Raw genomic sequence first — 22,202 nt, forward strand, 5'->3', positions numbered from 1 at the left:
AAATTTTAGTGACGACACTTCCACAACTAGGTCAACCTAAGGCACTTACATCGGCCTAATCATGTAGTGTAGACAAGGCGTCACTCTACCAAATAGAAATGGATGAACTTCAAAATGTTCAGAGTTCTGTTTGGACAGGTATCCAACAACTTATCCTTCTTTAGTTTTTCCAGACATTTGAGCTCCTAATTGAAAACTGTCAGAACTAGCCAAACCTCCAGTCCTGAGTAAACGAAACTGAACTGGAAATCTAAAAAAAAAAAAAATAAATAAAATAAAATAAAATTATTTTTAATGCGATTTTTTGGGTCTTCTTATCCTGGTACCAGATGGGAATATTGTGGCAATTCCTTTTCCAGGAAATGGTTACTAAATACTACCATGGGATGATGCTTCAGGGATAGATACCAAAGAAATACTCATTTACCAAAGGCTAACTCTGTTCCTGTGACAAAAGCATCTCTATCCCTCCCTTCCTCTGGTACACCGGCTGCTCAGGCTCTGATGTGGCTGAAGGTCTTTGCAGGTCTATAGTTTTTTACTGGTGAGGCATGATTAATTATGTTGGTTTCAGTCTCACTGTTAGCCAGACTTTTCATCTTAGCCTGACAACCCATGATTACTTGGGGAGTGGGTAGATATGCACACATGCACATTATATATCAGCATCCTAACAGATTAGCTAGTAAACTTTCTCAACTGTTGATAATTTTTTTTTAAAGCCAGAGAAACACCAGTGGAACCAGAGTACAGGAAAGACACAGATGTGATACTATTCGCCAAAAACCAGAATAAAATAGAGTGAGAGAGGGGGGTATGTCTACACTATGAAATTGTCAATTTTATCAAAGTTGATCTTTAGAAATCGATTTTATACAGTTGGTTGTGTACGTCTGCACTAAGCACATTGTCAGCGGAGTGCACCCTCAATACTATGGCTAGCATCGACTCATGGAGCAGTGCATTGTGGGTAGCTATCCCACAGTTCCCACAGTCTCCGCTGCCAATTGGAATTCTGGGTTAAGCTCCCAATGCCTGATGGGGCAAAAACGTTGCGGGTGGTTTTGGGTACATGTCATCAATCTCCCCTCCCTCCGTGAAAGCAACTGCAGACAATCGTTTTGTGCCTTTTTGCCTGGGTTACCTGTGCAGACGCCATAACACGGCAAGCATGGAGCCCGCTCAGCTCACCACTGCTGTTGTGAGCATTGTAAACACCTCACACATTATCCTGCAGAATGTGCATAAACTGGCTAAGAGATGCCAGCATGAGGATGATAGTGAGGAGGACATGGACACATACATTCCTGAAAACACAGGTTGTGGCAATTGGGACATCATGGCAGCAACGGGGCTGGTTGATACAGTGGAATGTCTATTCTGGGCCTGGCAAACAAGTCCCTGGTGGGACCGCATAGTGTTGCAGGTATGGGATGATACACAGTGGCTGTGAAACTTTTGCATGCGTACGGTCACTTTCCTTGAACTTTTTGTGAGTTGCTTTCCCCCGCCCGGAAGTGCAGGAATACCAAGATAAGAGCTGCCCTGACAGTTGAGAAGCAAGTGGCAATAGCCCTGTGAAAGCTTGCAATGTCTGGCTGCTACTGGTCAGTCAGGAATCAGTTTGGAGTGGGCAACTCTACTGTGGAGGCTGCTATTGATGCAAGTAGCCAATGCAATCACTGATGTTCTGTTATCAAGGGTAGTGACTCTGGGAAATGTACAAGTCATACTGGATGGCTTTGCTGCAATGGGGTTCCCTTACTGTGGTGGGGTGATAGATGGAACTCATATCTCTGTCTTGGCACTGGGCCACCTTGCCAACCAGTATGTAAACTGCAAGGGGTACTTCTCAATGGTGCTGCAAGCACTGGTGGATCACAAGGGACGTTTCACTGATATCAGTGTGAGATGGCTGGGAAAGGGGCATGACGCTCACATCTTTAGGAACTCCAGGCTGTTTGAGCAGCTGCAAGAAGGAACTTGCTTCCCAGACCAGAAAATTACCATTGGGGATGTTGAAATGCCAATAGTTATCCTTGGGGACCCAGCCTACATAGGCAGCCTGGACAGTAGTAAGGAGCAGTTCAACTATAGGCTGAGCAAGTGCAGAATGGTGGTAGAATGTGCCTTTGGACATTTAAAAGCTCAATGGCACTGTTTGCTGACTAGATTAGACCTCAGCGAAACCAATATTTCCATTGTTATTGCTACTTGCTGTGTGCTCCATAATATCTGTGAGAATAAGGGGAAAGATGTTTATGGCGGCGTAGGAGGTTGAGGCAAATCGCTTGGCATCCGATTTTGAGCAGCCAGACACCAGGGCAATTAGAAGAGCACAGTTAGGCACACTGCACATCAAAGAGGTTTTGAAAGCCAGTTTCATGACTGACCAGGCTTCCGTGTGACAGTTATGTGTGTTTCTCCTTGATGCAACCTGTCCTCTTTGTGGATTTTAATTCCCTGTAAGCCAACCACCCTCCCCGCTTCGATCACAGCTGGCAAAGAAAATAAAATAACTATTGTTTTGACACCGTGCATTCTTTCTTTATTATTTTTTTTTAAAAAGTGAGATAACTGACAAGGTAGCCCAGGTGGAGTAGGGGAGGAGGGGAGGACAAGGCCACATTGTTTATTGTAGCCACACTAAAAATCAAACTGTTTGAATAACAGCCTTCTGTTGCTTGGGCCATCCTCTGGAGTGAAGTGGCTGAGTGCCCGGAGCCTCCCCGTGTTCTTGGGCGTCTGAATGAGGAGGCTGTGGAACTTCGGGAGGAGGGGAGGCGGTTGTACAGTGGATATAGCGGGGTCTGTGCTCTTGTTGGCTTTCCTGCAGCTCCACCAGACGCCTCTTCATGTCTGTTTGCTCCCCCATTAGCCTCAGCATCGCTTTCTGCCTTTGCTCATTGCGCTCACTTAATTCTTTCCTGGCCTCTGCCACTGAATGCCTGCAAGCATTCAGCTGTGCCCTATCAGTGCGGGAGAACTGCATGAGCTCAGAAAACATGTCATCATGAGTGCAAGTTTTTTTCCTCCTCCTAATCTGCAATAACCTCAGGGATGGAGATGATAGGGGGAGCGTAGGAATATTTGCATCTGGGAGAAGATAAAAAGGGAGAGTAAAATTTAAGATGATACATTTCTGAGAACAAAAGGGAGACTCTTTCACAGTGAATTAAGCAATTCACAGCAGACAGCACATGTGCTTTAGGTACAATGTCGCATTTTGCCTTTTATATTGAGCACCTGCCTGTATGCTAACACATCACACCCGGCTGGGCAATAGAATTTGGTTTCCAGGCAGCCATGGCAAGCCAATGGATATGTGGGGTTGGCTTCTTACACCTTCGTAACATGTGGGAACATTTTCAAACTGCAGCACCCTCCTTTCCCAGAGAAAGCAATGCCAGTTGGGTTTCACATTTAAAAAGAGAGGCTGTGGTTTTCAGGTGGATGTGCAGCACACACCAACCCTCACCCCTCTACATGGCTATTCTCTGGGATGATCTCTTCATCCTTCCCCCCACTGCGTGGCTATTCTCAGGGATAATCCCTTTTAGCCAAAGGCAAACAGCCCAGCATGAACAGGGTCCTTTTACTGTTCCCTTACAAAAATACCCCTATTTCAACCAGGAGACCATGAATGATATCACTCTGCTGAGGCTAACACAGAAGGATATAGACGGAATGTTATTTGAATGCTACCAAAGCCCAGGACAATTTGCTGCCATGCTTTGTACTGCAATGATTCCAAACTACTTGCTCCTGGTTTGGCGTAGTAAAGTGTCCTACTGTGGAGGATGAAATAAGGCAGTCCTCCCCAGAAACCTTCTGCAAAGGCTTTCAGAGTACCTTCAGGACAGTTTCATGGAGATGTCCCTGGAGGATTCCCACTCCATCCCCCAAACATGTTAACAGACCTTTCCAGTAGCTATACTGGCCACGAATGCATCCCAGTTCTTCAGGGCAAATCAACAGTATTGCTTTTAAACCCTGTACTGCAGTTACAAATGTGCACATGCCCGAGGGGCCTTCTCTGGCTTCAGGGTTGGGGATCCCGCCTTGGGAGGGTATTGGCTCCAGGGTGATGAAAAGGTCCTGGTTGCTGGGGAGAACAGATTCACCACTTGCCTGCCCTGCATTCTCCTCTTCTTCCTCTTCCTCCAGTTTGCATGAGAATCTCCCCTTGCAGGTGTCCACGGACAGTGAAGGGATAGTGGTAGGGTCCCCACCTAGAATGCCATGCTGCTGATCATAGAAGTGGCATGTATGGGCTCTGACCCGGAGCAACCGTTTGCCTCCTTTGTCTTTTGGTAGGCTTGCCTAAGTGCCTTGACTTTCACGTGGCACTGCTGTGAGTCCCTGTTGTAGCCTCTGTCCACCATGCCCTGTGCGATTTTGGCATATATATATATATGCTTATATAAAAATGCTTATATATATAGTATTTTTATTTTTTGATCGGAGTTCGGCCTGCACAGATTCTTCTCCCTATACAGCAATCAGATCCAATGTCTCCCTTTCGGTCCATGTTGGAGCTCCTTTGTGATTCTGGGGGGACTGCATGGTCACCAGTGCTGCTGAGCTTGCCATGCTGACCAAACAGGAAATGAAATTCTAAAGTTCCTGGGAGTTTTCCTGTGTACCTGGCTAGTGCCTCGGAGTTCAAAGTGCTGTCCACAGCGGTGACATTGGCGCACTCTAGGATAGCTCCTGGAGGACAATACCGCTGAATTGCGTCTGCATTACCCCAAATTTGACCCAGCAAGCTCGATTTTAGCGCTATTCCCCTCACCGGGAAGGAGTACAGCAGTCGATTTTAAGAGTCCTTTAGGTTGACAGAACGGGGTTGGTTGTGTAGACGCATTCATTTTTAAATTGATCTAACGCAGCTAAATTTGATCTAACCCCGCAGTGTAGACCAGGCCAGGGAAAGGCAAGAAAGTAGATCCTGGTAATAGTTGCTGAGTAAGCCTAAAGTTTATCTGTAGTTCCATGAGAAATAAGCAGCATGAACTTCTGAAAAGCAACAGTGCTAGACACATCTTATTACTTTCTTAATAGAATTATAAAATTAGAGGAAGAGGGTCATGCGCTCAGTATAATAAATCTGGGTTTCAGTAAAGCTTTTTATAAATTGTTTCATGAAATCACACTTGGAAAATCAAAACTCAAACTGATGTGGACATGATACTGCCATGGAGACTGGACACTGTCCAAATAAGCATATACAAGAGGTTGTGCTATATGACGTATCAAATTCTGGAAAGATGTCCAATTTCATATTGTCAGGTTTGGTATCAGGCTTGGTCTTAACACCTTCATGCAATCGCTGGCAAATTTCACTGACAATCTGTTTATCCCCTAACAATTAATGAAGAATCTATCTTTATATGATTATTGAAAGGGTGTAAATGCTAAGCACCAGTAAAAATAATTCCACTAGTTCATGGAAAAGTCTCTATCACTACAAGACGCTGGGATCCAGGTAGCTCCATCTCACATTTTGGGCATGCCTCTTCCTGGACCAGAAAATTATTCACACCATATTGGAATAAGGGTCTGTGTTAGCCAGTCAGGGTAGATCTAATCTTGCAACCTTTGGTTGTGGCCAGCTTGGCAAGGTTAAAAACAACTTCTGAGCACCTTGAGCTCATTAATAGCTGCGATTCCCAGAGGTCTTAATTGACTTGTGTTATCTGTCTTCAAGCAGCTGAGTTATAGACCAGAGACAGAAGGTACATTTTCACAACCCTTGTTGTTCTTGCCTTTCACATTTTATATATGTGTTTCTTTTTGGAGAAGAAACAAGAAAGGATTTTAATAGACCATAAGAACTGACAGCCACCACCTACAAAAATCAAAGGGGTAGATGCAACGGTCCGACGAAGTGGCTATTCACCCACGAAAGCTCATGCTCCAATACATCTGTTAGTCTATAAGGTGCCAAAGAACTCTTTGCCACTTTTACAGACCCAGACTAACATGGCTACCCCTCTGATACTATAAATTACAAATTATAACCTCTTAAATACCCAGGCAGTCCTTGCAATACTGCCTCTCTTTTATTATTAACCTGAATATTGGTCAGATCCTTCAAAGGGGTATGATTCAGACCCTAGAGGAAGATCACAAGAAAATTACCCAACTGTGAATTTTTGATATGTGATTGAGATATGACTGGAGTAAATTCCCCTTCAAATTCTGCTTTGCTTTCTCCATATTCAGCACTGCTCCATATCATAGAAACTACCAAACTGGATCAGATCCGTGGACCATTTAGTGTCCCATCTCTGAGAGTAGCCAGCATTACATGCTTCAAAGAAGGCGCACAAAATGTTGCAGTAGGTGTTCCATATTGTCCGGAGTGGTTCATGAGCCAAGTAACAAGTGTAAACTCCTCAGGCACTATACAGTCTTAACTTGGAGCCACACACAGTCCCCTTGGGCATTCTGTTCTATCTTGTGACCCAGGCAAGCTTGACTCAGTGATAGATTGTCCCTTTTACACAAAAGATCACAAAATATTCAGGTTACTCCCAGTGGACCAGTCACTTACCCCAGGTCAATTTGCACCCTAGATCTCACACCAAAGACATGGCTTGTAGCCAATCATGTAATAAGCTAACTAAAAGTTTGTTAACTAGGAAAAAGTAGTGAGTGTTATTTACAAGGTTAAAGCAGGTAAGCATACACACACACACAAATGAGATACAATCTCAAATTCAAAAGTTAACAGAAGCTTCTATAATAACCAAGCTTTTATGTCATTTGTGGTTAACCCAAGCCAAGCAGCTTGGGGATGTCTTGATAATGTTTAGGAATCTATGTCCCCCGGAGTCCAGACAGCACAAGGGCCTTGGCTACACTTGAGAGTTACAGCGCTGTTGGTGGCTTTACAGCACTGCAACTCACTCCCCGTCCACACTGGCAAGGCACATACAGCGCTGTATCTCCATGGCTGCAGTGCTGCTTGTACTCCACCTCCCCGAGAGAAATAAAGAGTATAGAGCTGCTGCTGCAGCACTGGGGTGCCCGTGTAAACAGGGAATAATCTTAGTATGCTGTTACTGACTTTCAGAAGCTTCCCATAATCCTTTTAAGTGAAGGTCTCGATCTTTGTTTTGTTGTGAACTCCAGGCTCCGGGAGCTGCTTATCAAAAAACCAAACACAGCTCCTGCTTGCTGTGAATGAGCAGAGGCAGAGGGGCTCCCTTTGGAACGCCCACAGCTAGTTTTTGATTGAAGAGAGGGGGAGGGAGGGGTCTTGAAGAGAGAAGCAGCACGGTGGGAGGGGGTAGGTCCGTTTCAGAGTGGCTGCTTATCTGGTCTGTGAGGAAAAAAACAAACAGCTGTTGTTTGCTTTCAGTAAGTGAGAGAGGGGTGGGGGAGGGGGTCAGAACTTGCAAGGCAGGGAGCTGACACAGTGTCGGCTCCAAAAATCCACACTCTCTCCCCTATGGTCCCTGTCACACTCCACCCCCCTCTTTTGAAAAGCACATTGCAGCCACTTGAATGCTGGGATAGCTGCCCATAATGCACCGCTCCCAATGCTGCTGCAGATGCTGCAAATGTGGCCACCACAGTGCGCTGGTAGCTGTCAGTGTGGACAGACTGCAGCTCTTTCCCTACTCAGCTGTACGAAGACAGGTTTAACTCCCAGCGCTGTACAGCTGCAAGTGTAGCCATCCCAAAGAGACCCTAATGCCCTCTAATCAGCTCAGGGATTTATTATCTCCACCTCCCTAGAGCCCAAGCTGATGGGACAAGCACTTCTGCACATGGGTGGGTGGTGGGGGAGCAATCAACAAAGTCTTTGTTCCACAATGGACCATTTGGATTCAATAGTCCTTCCTGGGGCAGGAGATAATACCTCCTCTAGAAATCCAGCATTTTGCATTAGGTGAAGTTTTTTTTCCTATTTGGTGAGTTAACAGTTTCAGAACAAACGTTTTACAGTTATGGAGCAAAGACTTAAGTATCACCTTTTATAGTATGGGCTACCGATATAATAAGTAGGATTAATACATGCCGCATCCTACAAGCATTCCATAAAGTCTAAACACTTCACACATTCCTATAACACTAATATCTATACTAACCCACAGGTAAGCCAGGCTGGTTTCCAGCTATGCACTTGTTAGTGTTCAGTGAGGCCTGGGCCACGGCATGGTCTACCAGCGTCACAAAGCAGATGTTGGCTATTGTCCGTGTACACATGTGCGGCTGGGGCACGACCTTCTCCAGGGGGATGAGGGGAGCCACGCCAGCCCACTACGCATCGGTGGGTCCGGGAAACTAGGCCGGCAGTCCTCACAGCAATTGCCTGCCCTGCAGGGCAAGGGGCTCAGGCCCTTGGGCAGGGCTGAGCAACAATAACAGTTAAAGGCCTGGCCCTAGGTCAGGGTGGGGCAGCAAACACTGGCTTCGGCCTCAGCAGGCCAGGGAGAGGGGGAGTCTGCCACCCCGGAGTGGGGTGGCAGGGGGGACGCAGGCCCTCCCACTCCACTGCGTCCCAGCCCAGGGCCCTAGCAGCGGCTAATGACCCGCTGCTCAGTCAGTGGGGATCCTGGCTGCAACACATTGACATAGGTTCTGGTAAGGCTGCAGCCAGACTGGGGTCAGCTGCCCCCGGGCTGCTTCCGTACTTCCCCTCGGGACCTACCTGGGTCCTAATGTCAGCCTCTGCAGGGTCCATGATCATGGGCTCGTCGCTGCCAGGGCTGGATGGTAGGTCCAGGAACTCCTCAATAGTCGGCCCAGGGTAGCTCCGGGGGCTCCTCCGGGTAGCGGGCGCGGGGAAGCTCCGGCAGCTCTTCCAGGTAGCGTACGCGGGGGAACTCAGGCCAGTCTGGGCGGCTCCCCTGGGCCACAGGAGTTTCCCAGTCTCGAGCTCCCTGCGGGACATCTGCTCTCTCTGGCGGCTGGAGCCTGACTGAGCTGTGAGGGCCAGCCTTTATAGTTCTGAGTCGGCGCCTGACCCTTTGAGGGGTGGGCTCAGAACTCCTGAGCCCCGCCCACTCTGGCCTCCGGCTGGGCTCTTCCTCCTCTGGGCCAGAGGGGAGCCGCACTGCCTCACTACAGTCCCCCACAAAGGTCTCTTCCTAATCCAATAGTAAGAGACTGGTTTAAATTTTGAAGCATCAGGTTTTTATAGCTGTTCCAAAATTTGTTAGCTGGAGTCAAAGAGAGATTGGACACTTATGTGGATAAACAATATCCAGAGTTATAGTTAAAGCTAAATTCTTGGCCCCAATGTCCTGTAACAATGACCTCCCACTGAGAGATCAAGTCGCTGCCCTTTTTCCCCACCCCCAAAGTGAAATTGCCTCTAGATCTCCCACTTGTGTCCTCAGCGCTCCAAATTCTTGCAATTGCTAGTTTACCTAGCAGTGGTGGTGTTTATGCACTCTGGCTGGCTCTGGTCCTGTCTGTCGCTGCTGAAGCAATACTCAAAGCTTTCTGTGTTGTATCACTACTACCAGCGGTGGCTCCAGGCACCAGCGCTCCCCTTGCCTGTGGCGGCAAGCTGCGGAGGGCGGCCTGCCGGTCCCTGTGAGGGCAGCAGTCGGGCTGCCTTCGGTGGTATTTCTGCGGGAGCTCCGCCAGTCCCACGGATTTGGCGGCAATTCAGTGGCGGGTACGCCGAAGTTGCGGGACCGGGGAGTAGGCAAGCCGCCGAAAGCAGCCTGCCTGCTGTGCTTGGGGGCAGCAAAAAAGCTAGAGCCACCCCTGACTACTACTGTTCCTTTATAAGTAGGCAGCAGTCAGAAAATGAATTGGTTCTGGACCTCTGGGGGACATGAGTGGTGAAGCAGCAGGTAAACAGTAGGATGGTGGGACAAAGAATTCATGAGGGGAGGGGAGGAGAAGGGGAGATACCCACCCTAACACTGTTTTACTGGTGGAGTTTGCCACATGAACACCACAGGGAGCAGGTCTGCTGGGTATGAAGATGTCATTTTTCAGTCACTTTTTCAAAGCAGATACACATTTTAATGAGCGTCATTTTGGATCATTAGTACCAGTGCCAACAGGCTGCTGGAATTCCTCTTTGGGGCATGGAAGTAAATTGAGAAGCCATTGTCTGTAGTCCATTCCAGACAATGTCAGTATCAGCTGCTTAGCACAGAGCTGCCCCATGGCTCACAGGGGAGGATATGCTATGTACTAAGGCTCTTTTCCATATTGATTTAGGCTGAGCTGTGTATTATCCTTTTCAAATGCCATGGAAGATTTTCACAGCAAGGTGCTTTATAAATGATCTTATATTACATTGTATTAGATGACCTGCTTATGCAAGATTGCTGCCAGAATGAAAGCAGATCTTACTTGTTAAACACTATTTTTTTAATCTTCCTTAGGATGGATTTATAGACTTTTTGGAGTTTATAGCCGCAATAAATTTGGTTACACGAGGGAAAATCGACCAAAAACTGAAATGGTATTTTAAGCTATATGATGCTGATGGAAACGGATCTATTGACAAAAAGGAACTCCTAAGCATATTCACGGTAAGCAAGTTATATACAGTAGCAAGTCCATTTAACATAGCACATTGCCTTTGGCGGAGTGATTTGCCATGTAACATAAATGATTCAACTACAGTTTACCAAATGTTCTGGTTGCAGATGTTCTCACCATTATTTATGCTTGTTGAGATATATGTATCTGAGTTTTTTACTTCAAGCCTTATCCTCCAGGTGTACCACTTGAGTCAAAGAGAAATACTATAAATCAGTTCTTTACTGTAGAGAGACTATTTTGATAAACTGCACTATACAGAATAAAAAACCTGTACCAGCATAATGAATGGAGCTGATCAACGTTTTTGAACCAGTTTTTTCATGGAACAGTGGCCTATTCTCAAACTAAACTTTTTACACACAAAAAATGATGCTATCACAATTTCCCAATTTTTGTGAAATTTTCCACAATATCAACTTTTATTGAAATAGTATTCAGAGCAGTTACTTTTGTTTAAAAACTCAGTTATCAGTAAGCAAATACAGTTTTGGTAAATTTAATGAAATGTTGTGGAAGAACCTCAAAATTATTGTGATATAATTTTTGATAAAAATTCAGAAAATGTCATGGAACCAAACAATTTAAAAATTATATGCAAAAATATTTCCCCATTCAACCAACTCTGATGAATAATAATTTGCATTTAAATAGTTCCTTTCATCTAAAATGACTTAAGGTGCTTTGCAAACTTATGAAACTGTCTTAAAAACAAATCAAAAGTATAGGAGGACTCTTTACAGACAGGTAGGACAAGGTTCTTGCTCCAAAGAGCATACAATCTAAATGAAGACTCAACATGAGTCTTCTCCTGATTCGTTGCTGCTGCCAATAAGTGGCTGGTATCTTCCAGAAGAGCTGGGACCCTTTGAAGGTCTACTACCAGAAAGGCAAGATGTGGTAGTTAGGTTAGCCATATGTTGGCAAGAGGGAAGTTGCTGGACCTCTTAATTCTGAGCTGCTCTGAAGAGAGGAAGAGGAGAGGTTGCCAGGCCCAGATCACTCACTGGCTCCATGCTGAATCTTACACTTCTCTAATATAGGTGTTACACGTCTTATGTAGCTGGGGAAACTAAGGTGCAGACTCTGTGAGCTGGCCTTTATCTAACCAGGGCAATTGCAATAATTTAAATTGCAATGATTTTTAAACCAATAGTTAAAGCCAGCACAGCCCCCGGTGTGGACATTCTTATTTCAGTTTGAATGTCTTACTTTAGTTTAACTTAATCCAGTTGCCAATTGATTTAACATAAACTAAAATAAATCACTTATGCCAAATAAGATTGTCCACACTTAGGTTTGCATCAGCTTAACTGTACCACTCACTTTGTGCAGTAATAACCAAAGTATTCCCTACACAGGAAAGCTGAACCAGTGTAAACCTAAGATGTGAATGTAAAATGATAAAGTCCTGCTCCCTTGCTGTAACCACTACACTACAATTAACCGTGATAGAGTGTACTGCCTTCTACCCAAAGCTTCAGTAGGTTCATGTAGAATGCTAAAAATGAATGTAATTTGGAGTATAATCAGATGAATGCAGACTAATTCATATAGCTATTCTTAAAGACTGGCTATTAATTAAAGTATTGCCCATAAAATAGCTCAAGGCAAGGACAGTCATAGTCAGATTCCCACAGCAGATGCTGGATATGATACACTTTAAATTTCAATATTAAGATAAAAGTAATAATAAACTCTAACATCGGATTTTTCTGTACCATTACGAGTGTGGCAATGTCTATATCCATAGCTGGTTATATCACACAGCAAATTTGTTGAGCGTATACATTTAATGAGTCTGTTGGCATCATTTACAATTAAAGAGCTATACTTTGTGGCTTTAGCCCATTGATACAGACAGCACAGTGGTAGTGAAGCCCACTTTTTTGATTGACAGCATTTTACCTACCCTGAGGTGTTGACTTTTCATCTCTGTTACTAGATTGAATCTTGGGTGGCAGTGATTAGAGATGAACACTAATCTTTCTGCTTCATGATCAGCAAATATTTGTCCAATGACTTTTTTTGGTTTGCAAAAATATTCATGGAAAACAAGTCTCACATATACTCCTATGACTGCCTGCAAATTTGCAGGCATTTTGAAATGCCTGAGTCCTCTTCTGCCTCTTCATAAGTGTCATCCAGTCAGTGAAGAGATTTACATGACCAATCACAAACAAATAATCAATAGCTAATCATTACAAATAACCCATATACTGAAATATATTCAGATACAATGCTTGGGATTTATAGATTGTATTATTATTTATAAACTTGCGGGGGGTGGGGGATAGCTCAATGATTTGAGCATTGGCCTGCTAAGCCCAGGGTTGTGAGCTCAATCTTTGAGGGGACCTGTCATATAACCTAGTCCCAGATTTGGACCTTAGCATCCAAAATATGGGGGTTAGCATGAAAACCTCCAAGCTTAGTTACCAGCTTGGACCTGGTACTGCTGCCACCACCCAAAAAATGAGAGTGTTTTGGGGCACTCTGGTCCCCACCAAAAACCTTCCCTGGGGACCCCAAGACCCAAACCCTTGAGTCTCACAACAAAGGGAAAGAAATCTTTTCCCTTCCCCCCTCCAGGTGCTCCTGGAGAGATACACAGACACAAGCTCTGTGAATATAAGCAGAGGGACTCCACCCTCCCCGTTCCCAGTCCTGGAGAACAGAATTACCTCCCTCTTCACCTAGAGGGAATGCAAAACCAAGCTAGTAAATCTAACACACACAGAATTCCCTCTGACTTTTTCCTCCCACCAATTCCCTGGTGAGTACAGACTCAATTCCCTGGAATTTCCCACTAAAGAAAAACTCCAACAGGTCTTAAAAAGAAAGCTTTATATAAAAAGAAAGAAAAATACATACAAATGGTCTCTCTGTATTAAGGTGACAAATACAGGGTCAATTGCTTAAAAGAAATATGAATAAACAGCCTTATTCAAAAAGAATGCAATTTAAAGCACTCCAGCAACTACAGACAAGTAAATACAAAAGAAAAAACCAACTTTGTACTTACAACTTGGAAACCTAAGATTAGAAAGCAGGAAATAGAAATCCTTCTTATAGCTGAGAGAGAGGCAGACAGACAAAGCAGTCAGACACAAACTTTCCTCCACCCAGAGTTGAAAAAATCCAGTTTCCTGATTGGTCCTCTGGTCAGGTGCTTCAGGTTACTTTTTTTTTTTTTTCAGATGAAAGAGACATTAACCCTTAGCTATCTGTTTATGACAGGGCCACTTAGGGATCTGGGGCAAAAATCAGTACTTGGTCCTGCTAGTGAAGGCAGGGGGCTGGATTCAATGACCTTTCAGGGTCCCTTCCAGTTCTATAAGATACATATATCTCCATATATTCAGAAGTCATTTGAGTTAAAACATTCAACAAAATCTCTTTGGAGATGATTTAGGAAGAGGGTGACCAGATGTCCCAATTTTATAGGGGCAGTCCCAGTATTTGGGTTCTTTTCTTATATCAGCACCTATTACCTCTCACCCCACCCCACCCCTATGTTTCACACATGCTGTCTGGTCACCCTAATTAGGAACAGAAATAAAGGGCTAATATCATAGCCTCAGTTCTCTTCTACCAGTGGATCAACAGCTATAGGAGTAACTCTAAGGCCTGATTCAGCAGATCCCTTAAGCATTTGCCAAGTGCATTGTGGAACTGGAGTTTCAGTCATTATTAGCGAGCAATACTTCTACATCACATCACAACTGGCACTAAATGACAATCTTAGCAGAGAAGACTGCAACCTTTGCATTTTCATTCCTGGGGCAAGTCCCTCCACCAACAAGAAAGTGGTAAAGAAGCTTCTGTTTAACTCAGTTGGAGGATAAGTAAAGGCCTTCAATATCCAGGGCTATCAGTCTGACATTTATTTGTGATCACTGAAAAAAAATTTTTTTTTTCAACAGAAAAGTTACATAAATATTCTTACCATGTTCATTCCACTGTGTAAAATATAGTTGTTGTTTTTTAAAATTGCACGGAACATTATGCATCATCCAAACCATAGAATTCTCTAGGGCAGGATACAAGTCCTGCTGTGGAATCTAAAGTGTGATTCAGAATTGAGGTGTCACATGATTTGACAAGACCTTTAATGGTATGTAAATTAGGTCTATAATTCTTCAGGCTCCGTTATGATAATTAAATTTCCAATCCTCATTACTGAAGATTTACTTGAATCCATAGCTGTTTCTTTTAGTGGCTCAAATGGATTGTTAAGCTGAAGTGTCATAGCCAAGTGCCTCAGTTGCTGCTGCGTCCTTTCTTAGCTTGAGGGAGCAAACCCTGAAAACTCTTCCTTTATTTGTGTTTTCAGGCTATCCAGGCTATTAACGGCAACCAGGGTCTGACTCCTGAAGAGTTCACAAACATGGTATTTCAGAAGATAGATGTAAACAATGATGGTAAGAGTCTGTACCTCTTCACTTGACTTTGTCATTGTTTTTTCTGGGAGGAATGGGGGGAATATTGAATATATATGCATACAAAGATTGAAGTGATTAGCAGTAGTAGTAGACCTCCTTCTTCTCTCATGTCAGAGGAGTTACTCCTGATTTCAACTGTTGTATCAACTAGAGCAGCGGTGGGCAAACTATAGCCTGTGGGCTGGATCCAGCCCATGGGATTGTCAGTGGCGCCATGGGCCCTGCGCAGCTGCTGGAAGTGGCTGGCACTAAGTCCCTGCGGCCCCTGGGGGCGGGGGGCAGAGGGCTTCGTGCACTGCCCTCACCTGCAGGCACTGTCCCTGCAGCTCCCATTGGGTGGGAATGGGGAACTGTGGCCAATGGGAACTTTAGGGGAGGTACCTGCAGATGAGGCCAGCGCACGGAGCCCTCTGCCCTCCCTCCCCCAAGGGGCTGCAGGGACGTGGTGCTGGTTACTTCCGGGAGTGGCGCGGGGCCAGGGCAGGCAGGGAGCCTGTCTTAGCCCCGCTGTGTGCCACTGCCACCCTGGAGCTGCTCCAGGTAAGCAGTGCTGGGCCAGAGCCTGCATCCCAGCCTCTTGCTGCACCCCAACCCCCTGCCCTGAGCACCCTTGTACACTCTGCACCCCTCCTGCACCCAACCCCCTGCCCTGAGCCCCCTAACCTTGAGCCCCCTGCTGCACCCCAACCCCCTGCCTTGAGCCCCCTGACACACCCTTCCTGCACCCCAGCTCCCAGCCTCCTGCCCTGAGCCCCCTTGTACATCCCACAACACTCCAGTGCCCCAAACCCTTGCCCTAAGCCCCTTCCTGCACACCACACCCCTCCTGCATCCCAACCCTCTGCCCCAGCCCTACATTCATGGCCCTACATGCAATTTCCCCACCTATATGTGGCCCTTGGGCCAAAAAGTTTGCCCATCCCAGAACTAGAAAGTATCATCAGGCCCATTGACTTACATGCACAACATAATGGCTGTAAGGCCCCCATATTGTTTTTTTCTAAAATATTGTACATCACAAGACAACATAGAATTGAAAATGCATTTGGAAACTAAAATCTTGATCCACCATTTGGAGTTGGGGCAAATGTTTGTAATATGAAGTTGTCAAACTTCTTCATAATTTGGGCCACATCTTAATAGTGTCTTGTGGTCACCTCTCCTGCCAGTGGTGATCAGGCAGACCACATCGCCCTCCCAGTAGCAATCACATAACATCTGTGTGACTATTACCACAATTGCTGATAAATCAGCAATATTAAGAAAATATTATGTAGCAAGGCCATGCATTATCAGGTTTTTATTGTATAGCTATTCGTACCTAACATTTACCTTTAAAAATAACCCACGTGCAGTATTTACAGATCATAAATAGTATCCGCTTGGATGCACTTTTCCTGTCACTTGGCTCATCTTTTGTCAGAACTCGGATTCCAGGCTCCAAATGTCAAATGCCAATGTTCTGGACTCTACAATCAATCATATTGTTATGCTTAATTTTGTTTCTGTTATAAACATCTATTCATTACAAGAAAATATATATCTGAGCTAGACCTACAACTAAAAATATAATATCAGTAGCCTGTTTCTATCAATAAAGTGGCATGCTGTGAATTAGAATGTGCTCAGGCAACCGCCCCTCATGATGCGCCCATGTCCCCTCCAAGGTTAGTCCCTTCTCAGACAGTGACAATAGATAAGCTGTAAGGGAACAGGGTTCCCCCAGCTTGAGAAGAGGAACCAGCTCTCCCTCCTACCCCCCCCATCCCAATTTTAGCCAAGCAGGGAAGCTGTACTCCCCCTGCTTTTAATCCCTGTAAGACACAGAGAAATGTTGAATGATGCCTTTCCTCATACTAAAATAGGAATAATCCATGGTTGTGGGTTGATAATGAAAGCAGTTCTTATGCAAGCGAAAGTCCTACTGAGTTCAGTGAGACTTAAATGTGTGATTGCCTGGAGTGAGGGGCCCTCTGGAGTCCCAATCAGTGGGGATCTCATGATGTAACCTCCTATCCCCTCCCTCCCTCCTACTTATAATTAAAATATTCTCACATGCATATAGCTGAGTGTTCATACAACTGTTATAAACTCGGACAGGTTGGCTGGCGGTGGGGAGGAGATAGATCAGGGCAGACTGGTTGGGGGAAGAGGGAGGATTGACTTGAGCAGGCCAGTATGAAGGATGGGAAGTGCAGAAAGAGAGAAAAAGATGTAGAAGGTAATGTGAAGAGGCAACAGACAAAGGGTCCCACCTTGTAGAATAGCCAAGCCAAGGGCAGGCTACAGGCAAGGGGATGGAAGGTAGCAGAAGTGGCTGAGACTGAAAAGGGGATCACCACAGAGGAAGTGGGGCAGAGTGAAAAAAGCCCAGCATACTGGCTCAGTTCCCATTTCACACAATGCTTATATAATGGTGGTGTGATGTACAGAGGAGGAGTGAACACCATGCACAGAACTCCAACTCTCTGCCTCCCTGCAAGGTCCCCTTCTAGTGTGAAGCTCCCTGAATGGCAGTTTCTGCCGCCTGCCAGCTTATACATGAGGCTACCCATTAATACAATGTAGACTATTCATGTGAGACAAGGGTGGAAATGCTCTTTGCAGGCTGTAGTATACCTTTATATACTGTTCTAGAGCAGATATGTACTAACTAAACTGCATCAACACACTTGAGACTGGCCTTTGACTTTGCTGCTGAAGCCTGTGAGGGAAAATTTGCTGTTTCTCCTGTTCCTGGTAGGTGTGAATTAGTTTTCAAAGATGGCTTGTAACTTTCAAGGCATTATAGGATTATGGGGTCTCCCAAGCAGCAGGGCTCCAAATGGCCACTTCTGTTGCTTATAAGGATTTTCCTGATGAGATCACTAAGCACCACTGGGCCCTTTTACTGCACATGATAATGCAGTGGGTTCACTGCAGTGTGGCTATCTGAATACACAGTAAGAGTTATAACACAATTGACAGAATAATTCAGGATTCTACTGCTTTAATATCTAATGCCAGCTGGTCAATTTTCAACAGTAGGGCTAATGAGATTAAATGAAGTGTAATCATGGGATTTTCAAAAAAGCCTAAGTGTTAGGAGCACAGGTTCCATTGCAAGTCAGTGAAACTTGTGATCCCAAATCACTGGGCTCTCTTGAAAATCCTATACTGAATTCTTAAAATTCATTCCTATATTTCTGCTGTTAATGAAACTGATTTATGTAGCAATTGGACTGTAATCAGTTATCCATAGCAAAAAGAATCTGTAAATAACATTGCAATCAGATCAGGATTCGGGCCTAGCATTTTGCAGGAGGTGCTCCAGCGCGTCTGATGGTAGAAAATCAAACTAAAAGTAAACTGTTTCTTCCTAGTTCTGATAGCTGCATCTCAACACTGTCTTTAATTCTGGTGTTCAGCACAGACTCTGGAAATCTGGAGCACTTCACATGGAGTCTGTCATTATCTAATCAATATTTGTGCTCTGAGTGTCCAGTTACAACACAGGTTTCAAATACATCAGGACTGATTACTAGAGCTGAGAATAGATGTCACTGTGCAGCTGGCTAACTGTAAACACCATAGTTTGGAGGAGCTTGCCTGCATGAGTGTTATCATTTCCTTTATAGAGCAGTTAAGTTTTGCTTTTATGCAGCTTTCACTAGTGGCCTTTTCCCACCCAGGAAATGCAGAGCATTCATAGCTGCCATTGACTTCAGTCAGAGCTGTGGTTGATTAGCTCCTCTGTTAACAGACATAAACTACCTATGATCTGATTTTCAGAGTTTGAAATAAAACAGCCAGGGTAGGCAATGCCTGTTCCATACTCCCAGTGATCTCTGTTCAGATCTTGAGTGAGACAGAACAGGAAAACAACAAGGGATCCAACTCACAGAAAACAGCCATCCCTTGGGTGTTGTGTTAATTTAGATGGACCCTATGGGTCCAAAGAGTCAAAGGAGTTAACATATCCCAGTCTCTGCCCCACATTAAACAGTATTAAACAAGATTCGGGGTTTGGTATACAGGCACCTCAGCTTGCCTAGTGCTATGGCAAACACATCATTAACAATCATTTAAACCATTTATTAAAAATACAGGAAAAAAAGGAAAAACAGTCACTGCCTTTGAAGAGTGAGCTATTAAGTAAGGCAGTGGTCCCCAATGCAGTGCCCGCGAGTCCCATGGCGCCCGCTGGGGCATCTATTTGTGCCCACGTACTGGCCCGCGGACAAGCATCTGCGGAAATGCCACCGAAAAGCAGTAACATCAAGAGGCGTCACTGCCAAAATGCCACCAAAAAGTAGCTCATCAAGAGGTTTTGTCTCTGAAATGCTGCCGATTTTCTGTGGCATTTCAGCGGCAACGCCTCTTGATGTTGCTGCTTCTCAGTGTCATTTCGGCGGATGCTTGTCTGCTGGCCATGGTCCTCGGTGGCTTGTCATCCAGTGCCCGCCAGATAAAAAAGGTTGGGGACCACCGAAGTAAAGCTTTCATTTCAACGACATGCCTTGTTCTCTTTCCCTTTGGCTAGAAGCTTTTAAAAGAAAACTCTTTTCTTCAACAGTCTTTTAGGTGGTATTAAAGATGGTAACAACTGCCCTTTTGGGGGAAAAGAGAAGTTAGTTGGACTGGAGTTACCGTTATAAAGTTGGATCCCATTTCCTGACAGACAAAACAAGACAAACACGCTAAAGGGGAGAGAAAAGAACAGCAAAGATAGAACATGCAGCTTCTATCTCTGGTGTTGACTTTCACTTGCAACCTCACTTCTGGAAAAACACAGGCATGGCCCAAGGTCTGTTGAGCCACTCTAAGACCTGGCATCCAGGACCTGTGTCAGGCTGTTAGGGCATTGCTTTTAGCTGCCTTTCTGGTCACAGGTTTACAGTGGTATTGCAAAATGGCCAACTAAGCTAGACTCTTATTAGACAGAAGGAAAAAGTAGAGGAATAGAAGAGAAGAAATTAGGTGTGGCAGGAAAAGGATAAAGAAGGGGGATGGGGCAGAGGGAGGTGACAGTCTTTTACAGCCCAAGTGGTGGCTGGGATTCAGCCAGAGTCAGTGGAAGTGGTGATGTCATCTTAATTTCTCTCAAGGCCTGGTCTGGTCAGGGCATTTCTCAATATCAGGTTGACAAATGCTCAACAGCATTACAGTAGATCCTGGGGTCCCTGGAGATGGTGGGAGGGTTAGCCATGATGGTTAAGCTCACTGCAGAGGTTGTCAGTAGACAGCTTCTTTTCTGCTTCTTTTCTAATTTCCCTCCCAAAGTTTTTTCTTTTAAGGCTCCCAAAAGGGATTGATGGACAGAACAGCTCATCAACTCATTATTTGTCCACCAATACGGCCCAATTTCTGACACATCAGTTTTGGTTCATTGATTTCCAGTCCCACACGCCTCTTGTTTACCAGGCATGATCTTGACACACTCCTTGAGTTATATCAGTCGGCCTTTTTTTGTTTGGACTAATTCCATCTTTCTGTTTCCCTTTTGCACCTTTTCTCATCAACATTTATTGTGACATTTTATAAATTTTAATCCATTTTCCAACAGTGATGCTCACAAGTGGGGTAAATTTGTAAGCCCAATTATTACAACAAGGCTAAGAGCGGTCTAATAACCTCTGACGTCCAGTTTCTAAACTGCATTTTATTTCATTTTAGGGGAACTGACATTAGAAGAGTTTATCAATGGTGTGGAAAGCGACGTGAGCCTGTTGGAACTGATTTCAAAAAGTTTTGACCTTTCCAATGTACTTAAAGTAATACAAAGTGGAAGGCGGCACAGCATCTGAGGTTTTCTGACCCTGAGCAGGGTCTGTGACACCACGGATATTGGAGGGAAGATAATATTTAGTACTTTCACAGAGCTTTAAATCTTCCAAGCTCTGCATAGACAGTCACTGATGTCAAAGTCCAGGAATAATTGTCACTTTAGAGATTTCACCCTTGAGTCTGGACCTTTTTTTTCTTCTTGTCAATGGATGCTGCAGCCACTGAACATGAAACTTTATCTGCACACAATAGTAAATCTATTTGTTGCAGTACAACAAGCATCTCTGATCACTTTCAACACCGTTCTGAGTAATGAATAAACACTGACAACAGTACAAAAAGTAACCTTTGCAGAAGACCTTCAGCTAATGAATTGCTTCTTTTAAGTACAGGTTGTTTAACCTACAATTTACAATGTGGTGATAAACCATTAGATAGGATTGGCTTCTATCTGTATCAATTATGAATGAAGCTTAAAATAGGAGTGGATTATCTCGGAAACACCTCAATCAGCTTACTGTGCCAGAGATAAACATCCATTTGGAAAAGCTGTTCTTGGTTTTATTACATCTGTAAATTAAAGTGACTTAATGCTTTGATATTCGATGGGGGGCTTATTAAACCTAGTTTTCATCTCACCTTAATCTTAATGCGACCATTAATCAATTCATTAACCTTTGGAACTGTCGAGTAACACAGCTCCATATGGAGCAATTATTAAAAAGTCCAGAAGACAGTTTAAAAAAACCCCACAATTTTACTTTATAAATAATAAGATTAGTTGCCTTAGCTGAAAATAAACTTCATGAGCAGACTGCAGGGGCAGAATTATAGTTCTCTCTGGTTGCACTGAGGACTGAGTCTCTCTCAAATCTGCAACAGTTATCAAATTACAAGCATTATATTATAAGAATAAATTCTCATTGGCTGATCATACCATGGGGCATGACACTGGTGCTAGTTTCTTTTGAAAGCACCAGCTTCATGCACGTTAATGCTTGCATGGGCTATTGCACCACATAGATGAAGGAAAATTATCAAGGCTTGAAAATGAAAATGTTTTTCTCCCAAATTCACTTCAAATCTGTGTCCAATTGCACATAATATGTGCCACATCATCTGTAATTATTATACCAGTTGCTGGTTTGATCAATACAGCAGACAGCCAGGGTATGCAACAAGCAACACTTGACATTATAAACAGTCCTGACATTCTATCTTTGACATTTAAATCTTTTATTTCCCTTCCAAAAAATGGAATGATAAATGAGACTGCTGATGGGTTAGAACTTTAAAATCATCTATTTATTCATTATAGACACATTACTATGTCAACATCAGTCTCATTTTTTTTCCAACTTAAGGACTAAAAAAGTGAGTTTGAAAAAAATGATATGGGATATTTCTGTTTTTAGACTCTTTTGAGAGCATTTATAATTCAAAATAGGCTTTGATTTAACACACAAA

At 44.2% G+C, this 22,202-nt stretch overlaps 1 protein-coding gene across 1 annotated transcript in view; it reads left to right on the plus strand.

Moving 5' to 3' along the window:
• Window positions 1-20,755, plus strand: part of GUCA1C (guanylate cyclase activator 1C) — a 37,793-nt gene extending 17,038 nt beyond the window's left edge. Inside the window, exons 2-4 of the mRNA XM_030582062.1 lie at window positions 10,365-10,514; window positions 14,861-14,948; window positions 20,625-20,755. Coding sequence (XP_030437922.1) covers window positions 10,365-10,514; window positions 14,861-14,948; window positions 20,625-20,755 — 369 coding nt within the window. The remainder of the gene's footprint in view (window positions 1-10,364; window positions 10,515-14,860; window positions 14,949-20,624) is intronic.
• The last annotated feature ends 1,447 nt before the right edge of the window (window positions 20,756-22,202 follow it).

Source organism: Gopherus evgoodei, chromosome 1 (genome assembly GCF_007399415.2).
Source record: "Gopherus evgoodei ecotype Sinaloan lineage chromosome 1, rGopEvg1_v1.p, whole genome shotgun sequence".
In the NCBI taxonomy this organism is placed as follows: Eukaryota; Metazoa; Chordata; order Testudines; family Testudinidae; genus Gopherus; species Gopherus evgoodei.